General features: G+C 34.3%; 1 protein-coding gene across 1 annotated transcript in view; it reads right to left on the bottom strand.

The window, feature by feature from the left end:
• Positions 1 to 12,675, bottom strand: part of LOC118191831 (transmembrane protein 151B-like) — a 96,205-nt gene that overhangs the window by 19,582 nt on the left and 63,948 nt on the right. Inside the window, exon 4 of the mRNA XM_085810280.1 lies at positions 10,882 to 11,105. Within this exon, the coding sequence (XP_085666406.1) occupies positions 10,882 to 11,105 (224 nt within the window). The remainder of the gene's footprint in view (positions 1 to 10,881; positions 11,106 to 12,675) is intronic.

Genomic DNA, 12,675 nt, shown 5'->3' with positions numbered 1-12,675 from the left:
TTCACAGTCTCACGCGCTGGAGATAAAAATGTTTTTTTCCTGTACAACGTTGCCACTGCTCGCTTTGAAATCCTTGAGTTTGTTAATCAAAAATTAGTTAAAGTTTTACAAAATATGAAATCGATCATAAAACAAATTCCAAATTTCAAATTTGGGCTTTCACATGCCCATATTCGCAGTAGGATTAAGTCATTAAAAATTGGATAGCTCTAGGTACCGTTGTTTCATCACAATCCGAGAAGCATACATACATGTGATGTACCAGCTTTTGTCCGGAATAAATATATTTATGAAGAATCATAAATGTAGTCGTAGCTTAAATTATCAGACGATAAGTTTAAAAAACAGGATCCATTTATTATTATTCAGGAGAAATAGCAGTTACAAAATCAGATATCCGGAGTAAATAAAAAGAATTACTAATAACTTTTTGTATGAAGTTTACTGCATCGTGACATTTAACAAAAAGCCCCCGATATTCTTTTGCGAGTCCTTTTATAGCCTCTGGAAAGGCGGAGCTTCCAAGAAAGACGTCAGCCTCGTCAGCCAATCCAGTTCGCTTTAAATATTTCCAGAACATTCTATAACTGAACATGTAGAAAAGGCGGGAAAAACAATGGAATTTTATTATTACATATATTTATGGAGATTCTTCATTATTTAATTTCTTCAAATATAATACAGGGCGATAATATTGGGTGGCAACAGTTTGAAAAGTAAAATGGACATTCAGAGTGATTCGACGGAAAAGAGCAAAACGAAAACTACAGTCCTTCAGGGATAAAGACCCCTTTGGACTAATAAAAATATAAAAATGATAAAACATAATTCTTACAAAGGATTTTTTTTCCAAAACGTTTGTTCATATTCTTAATGTAATTATTATATTTAAGTTATTTATGTGCAGTTCTTTGCATCATGATTGTGTTATATGCCAGTGGTCCGAAACTGACGGCCCCTGAAACAATTCATACGTCCCGCAAATCCATTTTAGTTATGCATTTGTTCTAAATACGGTGTAGAACGTGTGCAGAAGAAAAAGGTTACTGAAATAATAACAGTAACCTTCTTTCGAGTAGGAATTCTGAATCATCGAATCATTTGCTCCATTTGAAGGAATTGAAAATGAACACAGAGAAATTATTTAGTAGGAAGAGCTGAGTTAGTTATGACGAGGAGATGTATTAAATCAATTTTTTATTTTAATAAATGAAATAAAACTTTTTATGACACAAAAATAAATAAGTAAAACAATACAAGCATCTACATGGATAACAGATCTAGCATTTAACGTTGACTTAACTGGATATTTCAATATTTTCAATAAAAGTTGCTAGGAAAGAACAAACTTTTCATTAGTATATGCATACATGCTTGTATTAAACCGAAGGCCCGACTTAGCCTAATTGCGGCCCGGGCAAAAACTTCTTTAGGGGGGCCCCTCTGCTTCACTAATGAAAAACCGAGCTTTATACAGGTATTTAAATTGTTCACCTAATTATAGATATATAACAAGAAAATTGAATAGAACTAAAATAGATATAAAGTCCCCCACCCTCCAATGGTCAGACGAAATATCGTTCTGTTCCTTTTATTGATTTTCTGACAAGTCTATGCCAGTCATTAAAAGGATTTAGCACATCTGAAGAGCCAAATTTGACAAAAATGCTATTTAAATTCATAATTAGAAAGTGTAAAGAGCTTAGCGATTTGAATTATTTAACGGAAAATACCATAGACAAGTTCTATGCATTTAGAAAATAGGCTAAAAAGATTTTTTTCGCATTTTGCGATATGTAAAAATACAGGCTTTTGATTGGCCAAATTTGTCCATCTCAATTGCGAAAATTTAGCTGAATTCCGTCCTAGAAATTTTTGTGTTCATACGATAGATTTACACTGTACTGATATTTTGTTTTAAAAATGCTCATTAAAGAAAGAAACATAAAATAAACTTTCTATTCGATTGGGTGTGCCCTCTGATGAGAGTGCCCGTGGCAACTGCTCCGTATGCCCCTGCCTTAGTCAAGCTCTGATTAAACCTTTCAAAGCTAAACTGGAATTATGGGAAACACAACTTGAATTAAAATACTTCGTTGTTTCCTATATCGCATATTACGAGTTAACTTCTAAAAACCTCTAAATATGGTGGGTATTTTTGTGGTTTTCCCCATGTGTAACGTGTATACGAGCCAATTTCCTTTAGAAAGTCCTCTAGGAAGGCCTCCCTCCCCTTAGACAGATATCCCTAGTGTGCTTTGCCATAATTAAATACACACACACCTCTAAATATGGACCACATGGAAGAAACCTCTAAAACTAACCATGCAGTCAACCCGTTCGCCTAAGTTCGAACTCAAACTAGGTCGAACTACCAGTACTGAATGGTCTTAATCACTTGGCCACTGGTGGCGAAGTGAGTATTTTAACTACTAATCGGTTATAATAACACATATAAAAGATTACCGTTGGTTAGTTGTGATTTCATCATATAGTTTTTATCTGAACATATAATTTATTATTCTTATTCATAATTTTCATATTTCAGCCATTGTCATATTTTTTAAATGCATGTGATGAACTCTCAAATCGAAATACAGTAAACTTTATATACACTTCAAAGCTAGAACTTAAATCAACTCATTTTGAGTTTGTAAGTTCGTATTATTGAAGCGGCCATTCTCCGACGGGTGTTCATATTTTAGGGACACAAACTAAAGACCACAGAAACGCTAATTTAGATTTAAAACACGAAACGGCATTCTTAATCATGCCACTAAGACATAGAAATGACACATACCACCTTGATGAAAACGTTATTTAAAAAATAATAAATTGTTTTTATCGTCCTGTTGGTTATTATAATCTTTTTCTTTTGTTACTACCAACGAAGTATAAGCATTATGTCAAAAATATTCGTTTCAAAACATCTACGGAAACCTGGTCTAAGTTATTTCTCGCTATATTATGATTTACGTTGCAGTGAGAGATTAGCTTTCTGGCCTTGTAAATTTAATGTACCACATATGAGTTACTATTAGAATCTTAAATATTTAATCTAATGTCGCAGCGCGTGTGGTAATTTATTGATTAGATTTTGGATTCCTCTGCTAAAAATCTGTAGCATTAGGGATTATTAATATTTTAAATTATCGATTCTGAAAACGTGATTCTGCTTGTAATCGAACGGTTATTTTATTATTGTTATTATTGACTTTATATAACAATGATTTATTTTTAGATTTTATTTACTTTTCTATATGTCATTTTGACACTTTTTTACTTCCTTGCACGAAGTAAAAAGGAAGTATTGTAATCACGAAAAGTTTCAGGCAGCATATTTCAACGAAAATACCCTTTTTGACCGCTATTTAACAATGCTTTTGCGTAATATCTGTACGTAGGGACAGAATTAAATACTCTTTTCCTCCAAAAAAATTATAAAACTGCTTTAAAATGAATTCTGAAGAGAATTTTTTGTGGCGTCTGTACGAACGTATGTACGTACGTACGTATCTCGCATAAATCAAAAACGAGTAGCCTCAGAACGTTGTATATAGGACTGCTACAACATGTAGATGTGCACCTCGTATTTTGGTTGCAATCGGCCGCACCAAAAGTATATAAATATCCACTCTGTTACTCGGCTCAGGGATCTCAATTTCTCTACTCTTATATGTTTGTAAATTGTACATTTTTGCTTTAAAAATGATTGAATTATGTTGTTCTTATATTCCGATTGAGGGTTTTATGCTTTTAGTAAAACTGTATGCAATATGTTTAGAATTATCATAAATTTTAAAGTTGTTCAAGTGAAGTTAAGCCTAATAATTTTTTTGATGGCGGCCCTTGCTTGTTTACATTTGAAACAGAAGGATAGTGGATTAGTTGCCAATCTAGAAAAACTTAGCTTCGCAACAACAAAGATAACGCCTTCATTTATTATTGCGAATTAAATCATGCTTAATCCTTTCTGGAATTTTTCGAGGAAATAAGTGTTTAAGATTTACTTCGTAATTTTTAATACAGATATTTTGAGTTTTTATGTATTTTTGCCTTGTCGCGAAGTGAGAACTGAATTAATTGAATGAGAAAAACTCAATCGTCTGCGAAAAACTGTTTCTTTTTTGTTTTGTTTGCTTAATTTCTTTTATACATCGTTCCAGCTTTATTACAGTATTTAAATAGAACATGTGGCAACGATTAGATTATTCTTTAAATGATGTAAATTTTGTGCATTCTGAGTTATAATATGAACGAAATATAATACTGTTAAGTGAACGTAGCGCCTGAGTGTCGCTATGGTAAACAAATAGAGTGAATTTTAAAGAACGCATTTATTCTATTGTGGTTTATGCGCTGTCGGCGAAGTAGATTTAATTTAATCCAATGCGTCTAAATGAAATGCAAGAAAAATGAGTATAATTTAATATTTAGTACAAGTAAGTCATGTGGTGTACACATCAGATTTTTATATATTTGCTTGTAGTCTGATTTATTGACTAGATTTTGGATTGCGCTGTGGAAAGTTTTTAGCATTAGTAATTATTAATATATTAAATTATCTATTTTGAAAACACGGTTCTCGTTGTAACCGAACGCTTATTTTATTATTGTTATTATCGATTTTATAATGATTTATTTTTATTTTTAATTTATTTTTCTATAGGTTTTTTAATTTTGTAATATTTTTTCTTGTATATCGAGAGGGTGTAGAAAACTAAGGACCGATTCAGGCGAAAACCTCAATCACCTCAAGCAGCATAAAGCCCGACAGCATCACTGATACGACATAGAAAACAATATTTGATGAATATAATCGTGATTTTCAGTCCAAAGGGCTTTAATCAGGGGTTATTAACTTAAAGGGCTTTAAATTAATAACCCAGAAGGGCTATTAATTTCGTTTTGGCATTTTGCGTTAATTCACTAGAAATGTCGGTTCACTGTTCGAATTGTTGCCACCAAATATTAGAGCCCTGCATTATATTCAAAGAAATTAAATTATGAAGAATCTGCATAAATGGATGTATGTTTCTCACATTGTGATAAAACAACGGTACCTAGAGCCATCCAATTTTGAATAACGTAATCTCTCATCGAAGATGGGTATCTGGAAGCCCTAATTTGGAATATGTTTTATAATCGATTTCATATTTTGTAACACTTTAACGATTAACAAACTCAACGATTCCAAAGCGAGCAATAGCAACACTGTAAGGTTGGTTTGGTTTATTTAATTATGGCAAAGCACACTAGGGCTCTCTGCTTAAGGGGATGGATGCCTTCGTGGAGGACTTTCTAAGGGAGATTGGCTCGTATATACGTTAAACATGGGGAAAACCACGAAAACGCCCATGCAGCCAGCCCGTCAACACTGTAAGGAAAAAAAAAAAAACATTTTTATCTCCAGCGCGCGAGACTGTGTATCGGAAATTCTAAAGATACTTTCATTTTAAAATTACTTTGCGATATTGCTGTTGAATTAATTTTTATGATTTAATAGCGAAGAAGCTTTTATGGTTTAAGTGCGATATTTAATAAAAAAAAAAAAAAAAAAAAAAAAAAAAAAAAAAGAAAACACACAAAACGTTAAAAAGGGTCCCTTTGGGCGCAATGTAAAATCTGAAACCTTTTAGATTTTTAAAAATTTTTTTATTTTTGAAATAATTTCCGTAATTTTTTCTCTTGAATTAATTTTGCATTTCTTTTTGATGTAAGAGCTACAAAAATATCATGGATCAACAAGACTTAAAGTTAATAATTTAATTAAAGGGAAGTAAGTATAATCAGAAAGTCTGTTACCGTGTATGGGGCGAATTGCACGGCAGAGAATTAGATAAAGTAGATTATTATGAACGAATTTAAGTAATGAAAATATTTTTTGGAGTATTTTAGGAGTAACAACAATCTGCAGCTGCATAAAGAGTGAACTCCTTACATGAATATTTTTCACTGCTCAAAATCATAAAATATCATTGAGGTATTTTTGTAAGGAAATAACTATATTTGAGTTGATTATCTTAAAGAGCTGAAAATTTCCCATAACTGTTCTAAAGAATTTTAATGTGTCCAATAGCTTTTCTGGAAGTTCTTTTATTGGCTTACAGAAAGTGTTTCTGTGATGAATATGCTAACACTCACCCGTAAAATTAACATCCCCGATGCTTGAAAGAGAAAGCTAATTTCCATTTCAAAGAACGGGGTATAATAGTCAATTATGAAGCACTTATGAAGTATCGGATCCCACGTGACATCTCGAATTACCACCTTGATTCTGAATTGCGCGAATGTGATACGTACGTAACATAATTCAACGTTGCGTTATTCTATCCGAAGTTAGGCCTGCTGCCTTATTATACTTGCAGATGAAGGAAGAGAGTTTTTGGATTACGTATGCACATAATTCTAAATAAAGATGAGAGGACGGTGACGGAAGGTTAAATTATTTAATAAAGATGAGGCAAAATAGAGTTATTAGTCTGTAATAAGAATATAACTCACCAAAGAATTCTTCAAAAAATAAGCTGACTCATTTAAAGTTAGGTACGGGCAAAATATTAGAAATTACAGTTCTTTCAAATGCAAATCAACAAAGATTATTATGAAAAGAGAAGAGAAACATAAAAGTAGTAATGCAAGAACCTTGAGTTTGGCATAGATTTCGTTCAGATCTCAATCGGTTTAGAGGGCAAACATGTACAGATCCCTCTTCGTCAGGAACAAAGTCTTGCAGATTTCTTTGCTCATGCCGATGAGGGACCTATAGCTATTTCCCTTCGAAATCGATTGAGATCTTGACCAAATCTAGGTCAAACTCAAGGTTGTTGCGTTACTAAAGATTATTATGTTGTTCAATAGAAATAACCTGATTAGTTTATAAGGTATTTCTCCCACTTCCCTAGCGTGTCTTCGTGGTGTAACGGTAGCACGCTGGGCCAGTATTCCAGAGATCCGTGGTTCGATTCCCGGCTAAGGCGGTTGCACATTTTACATCTTTTCTGCTTCCAATTAACCTAATGACTCTACAAGTCGCGCTCGAACTAAAAGGGTTGTGGATGATGATTCTCCGCACCCAGGATTTGGCGACTAGGTTCCCTAAAACTCTAGTCGCTCTTCAAAAAGGGGAGTATATAAGATATTTCTCCCACTTCCCTAGCGTGCCTTCGTGGTGTAACGGTAGCACGCTGAGCCTGTATTCTAGAGGTCCGTGGTTCGATTCCCGGCGAAGGCGGTTGCATATTTTCCATATTTTCTGCTTCCAATTAACCTAATGACTCTAGAAGTTGTAGACATCTACTGGAGATTAATGTTATAGGCTATAATGATAACAAATAATATGGTTCAAATTATTTCGCTTAATAAATGAATAGGTAAATAAAGCTAAAAGTCGCGTGTAAATGTTTGCTAAATTGTTAGGTTCGTAACGAATACTAGACAGCAGATAAGAAGTAAATCATTTATTTAGAGATCTGAGAGGAAGATAAATTTTAAAGTAAAGGTTTTGTGTCTTCAATTTCGTGTCTGAATTTTACCTTAGAAACAAAAGTTAGCCCAAAATGACCTCATGAACACAACTTAAAGCAGGCATAAAATATTGATTGTCATTCTTGTGCAGCAACATCGTTCACTAGCTGTTTAAATATTTATGAGCAAATTTATCATAATTTACAGAGAATGAAATCCGACTTCTTAGAGAAGATTTTAAAGTCTATACAGAATTTATGGGAATGGCCTTAACGATTCTAATCTTTAAATCAGAACTTTTCAGTTGGTATGGGACGATTCTGTGGTGCATTGGTGTCATTCTGTTGCGCAGGCACCGAAATCTAAAATATTATAAATAGTAGTACGCTTTCATGTTTTGTTAGTTAGTGCTATCTTTACAGCATTATAGGTCCTCGAGCAAACCATTCACCTGGGGCTCTTATGACAGCCACTCACAGAAATCAAATGCAAATGAAATACAAAGTGGATTAGAGTGGATGCAAATGAAATATAAAGTAGATTAGAGGCAAGTTCCCAGAGAGGCTATGCGTTAAGGCGGCTCTAATGTTTGTTAGTAAGTTTATACAGAGGCTGTTCACACATTTTTTAGACGATGCATATTGTACTCACAAAACTAAATTACATAAAATTCTTGTGTTTTAAATGTTCTATTAGACATCCCTTATTCTGAACTATCTTTCGACACCGTAATTTCCAGGATAATAATGCCTTTTGAAGTGGCAGAAGAGGTATTCTATCCCATTCCTCCCGAACAGCTTTCCAGAGTCCTGTTAGGATTTTGGGACAACGTTTGGATAATGCAGTTTTTAAAAGCCCGAAAGCACAGAAATCCATAGGTGACACATCGGAAGATTTAGTACAGATATCAGTGAAGGGTATGGCCTTGATACCAGTTTTTTGTTATATTTCTTTTAGGAAATTTACAGTGGATTTTGATGTGTAACTGCTAGCTTTGTCCTGATGGAGTCTCACAGATGGATGGCACTGTGGGTAAAGCGATGGTATTTCATTCAGAAAAAATGGCGATAAAATATGTTCCTGATAGTATTTGGAGTTAATCTTGACATTTTTTTTGCACTCTCTTTATTTTTAACTTGCCATTATAAGAAAAACCAGCAACAATCAGGAATCCCTTAGAAAAACTTCTTTTGATTCTTTGAACCATGTACTTAAATTTTTTCTCCCCTTTTATGATAATAAATGGCTCTTTTTTGTTACAATCATTTAAATACACCCATTCTTCATCTATTGTGACAATTGTTTTCCATTTTTCTTTGGATAAGTGTTTCTCATAGAGAATTCTGCAGCGTGTCCGGCGTGGAGCGATATGCTTTGGAAGAAGACGATGCACATTGCGGTTTTTCGCTTTCTTAAGATTTAAATCAACGTTTAACATTTTGTTTACAGCGGACACCGAGCATTTTAATGATTTTGCAACTGTCCTTTGACTAGGGGGATTTTCTTTTAACATTAAACAACGTACCTTTGCAATAGTCGAAGATGTCAGTTTTTTCCTTGGATACTTGTTTGGAATTTTTGCCCCACTTTAGGTTCCAATTTGACGTTTTTTTCCTTTCTTGTTGATGATATTACCTATCGACGCTTTAGATATCACAAAACCATGACTCTCACGTCGTTTTTGGATAACGGAGTATGCATATTTCTCTTCGGAAAGAGCGTAAATGTAGCCTTTGAACCAGTGCTTTGTTAAATTCGCCGTTTTGAATAAAATCAAAACTTTCAAGCCACAGACGATAATTTTGACTTTTAAAAACATAGTGCAATTGGAATTACTTCTTTTGCAGCAAACGAGTTTTTATTACCGCTTACAAAAATCGTCTAAAAAATCTGCGAACAGCCTCTCTATTATATATTACTATTCAACTAATATATTTATTATATTTATTTGCATTAAAAGGAAATATAATGTAGCGATGTAGTACGATTTGTGAACGCATGCTTTGCTATAAAGGAAAACTTACATAGAAAGTCTTGGGAGATTTTCTAAGTGAAAGACACAGCCAGAAGCCTCTGGTTTGAATATTTAATTTATCAAACAACAGTGATTTGTGTGTGGAAGAAATGGATAGAGGAGGACCAAACGAGGCGAAATCCTGGCAGTGGTGCCCGCAATAGCACAACGGCACAGGACGACAGACACTCATCAGCAAGGCTATGATGGATGGTACACCCTCTTGTGTGTTAGCACAACGTTGGATCAGGGCTACAGGTGTTGTGTCTACCTCCGCGGTTAGTCCCCGTCTGCTACAGAATGAACAACCTCAACAGTGATCGCTGGTTGTTGAGTCAAGGTCGTTGGAAGGTCGTTGAGTCAGAGATCGTCCTCATTTTTTGACGCATTCCGGCCATTGTATTTTAGCAGGATAATGCCCGTGCACATGTTGCTAAGACTGCACGAGCCTTCTTTAGGGCACGGCAGGTTTCTCGTCTTCCATGACCTGCTTACTCCTCGGATATGTCGCCTGATGAGCATATCATCTGTTGCATATCTGCGCCCAATGAGCATGAAATTTCATCGGTCAGCGACTCGCTCACACAGCTGGTAGAGCACGCAATAAGACTGAACTTTGGCGTCAAGTCGAATCCATATGGATTGCTATTCCTCAGAAATACATTCAGAACCTGTTTGAATAAATGCCACGACGATTACAGGCACTCATCGCTCAGCATGCGGACACACAAAGTACTGATTTCTGATGTTCTTTTGCTGTCTTGTAAATGTGATCGTTTATTTGTACCAGCATCAGTAATATGTGGAATAAATTTCATTCATTTCCGACAATTCCTTCATGGTGTAGCAGTTTTCACACACATTAGTGTATAACAGCACGATAGGATAGCCCAAGAAATTTATATTCTTAGTTTTTTTTCCAATTTTATGTGATTTTATGACTAGAGAAATTATGTTCATAATGTTCACAGTGTTTTAACATAATACGTGTACTTATTTTCAGATATATGTGTTACCTACACATATATCTTAAATGTGTTTATCCTTGAAATCTGTTTCATAATTTATTCGTGCATTTTCACATTATTAAAAGGTGTTGCAGGTGATTGATGCCTAACTTTCTTTCTTTTTTCAGAGAATTCATAATTTCCAGATTATCTCAGTTAAAATGTGACCGAAAATAACCTGAAAAAAAATGATTTGCAACAAATGGGATAATTTTGCTTTAATAGTTATGCTTCTGGAATATGTCTGACAGTAATAAATATTTAATGTTTTTCGAATAGCTCTTAAATTTGCCTATGTTGTCGTCCCATAACAAGTATAATTAATTATTTATTCTCAAGATTGTGGAATTCAGATAAAAAAGGAGTAGGATATAGATAGAAATAATGAAATACCAAGGAAGCCTGTGAGGCTCAGCAAAAGCGACCATGTGCTCTTGGAAGTTGACGCCAACCAAATCTAGCCCTTCACACATTTCCATGTAATCGTCCAGTCTCTCATTTTCGTGAAAGAACCTCCTCCTCTGCTCGTCGAACTCATTCGCTGCTTCCAAATTGGCGAAGGCGAAGCCCTTGCTGAAGCGTATCTTCGTGGCGGGATGCTTCTCTAAATCAAGTAGCTGGGGAAGAGAAAGAACATCAAAATGATACATCAAATGCATTTCCATACATTTCCTTTTTTTGAAGGAGATCTGTATATTTAGTTACAAATTTTGCAAGATAATACGGAGGATATCTTTAAAAATAATATTACTTTAATTAACTAATCTTAGTATTATACAATAATCAATACATATTGTATTTCTCGTATAAATAAAAGCTCTTTTTTACTGCTTTTAAATCTATCGTATCGGTCCCATGGACGCATATATGCAACAGATGATTTGTGAACGAGCAAAAATAAAATAAATAACACTGCTTAGCCTGCTTGTTGATTAATTAATTAATACAGAGGCTGTTCACACATTTTTTAGACGATGCATATTGTACTCACAAAACTAAATTACATAAAATTCTTGTGTTTTAAATGTTCTACTTTGCATCCCTTATTCTTAACTATCTTTCGACACCGTATCGTAATTTCCAGGATAATAATGCCTTTTGAAGTGGCAGAAGAGGTATTCTATCCCATTCCTCCCGAACAGCTTTCCAGAGTCCTGTTAGGATTTTGGGACAACACTTGGATAATGCAGTTTTTAAAAGTCCGAAAGCACAAAAATCCATAGGTGACACATTTGGAGATTGAGTAGGAATATCAGTGAAGGGTATGACCTTGATACCAGTTTTTTTGTTCCATTTCTTTTAGGAAATTTACAGTGGATTTTGATGTGTGACTGCTAGCTTTGTCCTGATGGAGTCTCACAGATGGGTGGCACTGTGGGTAAAGCGATGGTATTTCATTCAGAAAAATTGGCGATAAAATATGTTTCTAATAGTATTTGGAGTTAATCTTGACATTTTTTTTGCACTCTATTTATTTTTAACTTGCCATTATAAGAAAAACCAGAAACAATCATGAATCCCTTAGAAAAACTTTCTTTCGATTCTTCGAACCATGCACTTAAATTTTTTCTCCCCTTTTATGATAATAAATGACTCTTTTTTTGTTACAATCATTTAAATACACCCATGCTTCATCTATTGTGACAACTGTTTTCCATTTTCCTTTGGATAAATGTTTCTCATATAGAATTCTGCAGCGTGTCCTGCGTCGAGCGATATGCTTTGGAAGAAGACCATGCACATTGCGTTTTTTCGCTTTCTTAAGATTTAAATCAACGTTTATCATTTTGTTTACAGTGGACACCGAGCATTTTAATGATTTTGCAACTGTCCTTTGACTATGGGCATTTTCTTTTAACATTAAACAGCGTACTTTTGCAATAGTCGAAGATGTCCATTTTTTCCTTGGATACTTGTTTGGAATTTTGGTCCCCCTTGAGGCTCCAATTTGACGTTTGTTTCCTTTCTTGTTGATGATATTACCTATCGACGCTTTAGATATCACAAAACCATGACTCTCACATCGTTTTTGGATAACGGAGTATGCATATTTCTCTTCGGAAAGAGCGTAAATGTAGCCTTTGAACCACTGCTTTGTTAAATTCGCCATTTTGAATAAAAACAAAACTTTCAAGCCACAGACGATAATTTTGACGTTTAACAACATAGTGCAATTGCAATACAATC

This window comes from Stegodyphus dumicola, chromosome 2 (assembly GCF_044657685.1).
Source record: "Stegodyphus dumicola isolate Sdum_Otavi_A_Nest chromosome 2, ASM4465768v1".
Classification (NCBI taxonomy): domain Eukaryota; kingdom Metazoa; phylum Arthropoda; class Arachnida; order Araneae; family Eresidae; genus Stegodyphus; species Stegodyphus dumicola.
This window is presented reverse-complemented; position numbering and strand designations above follow the sequence as displayed.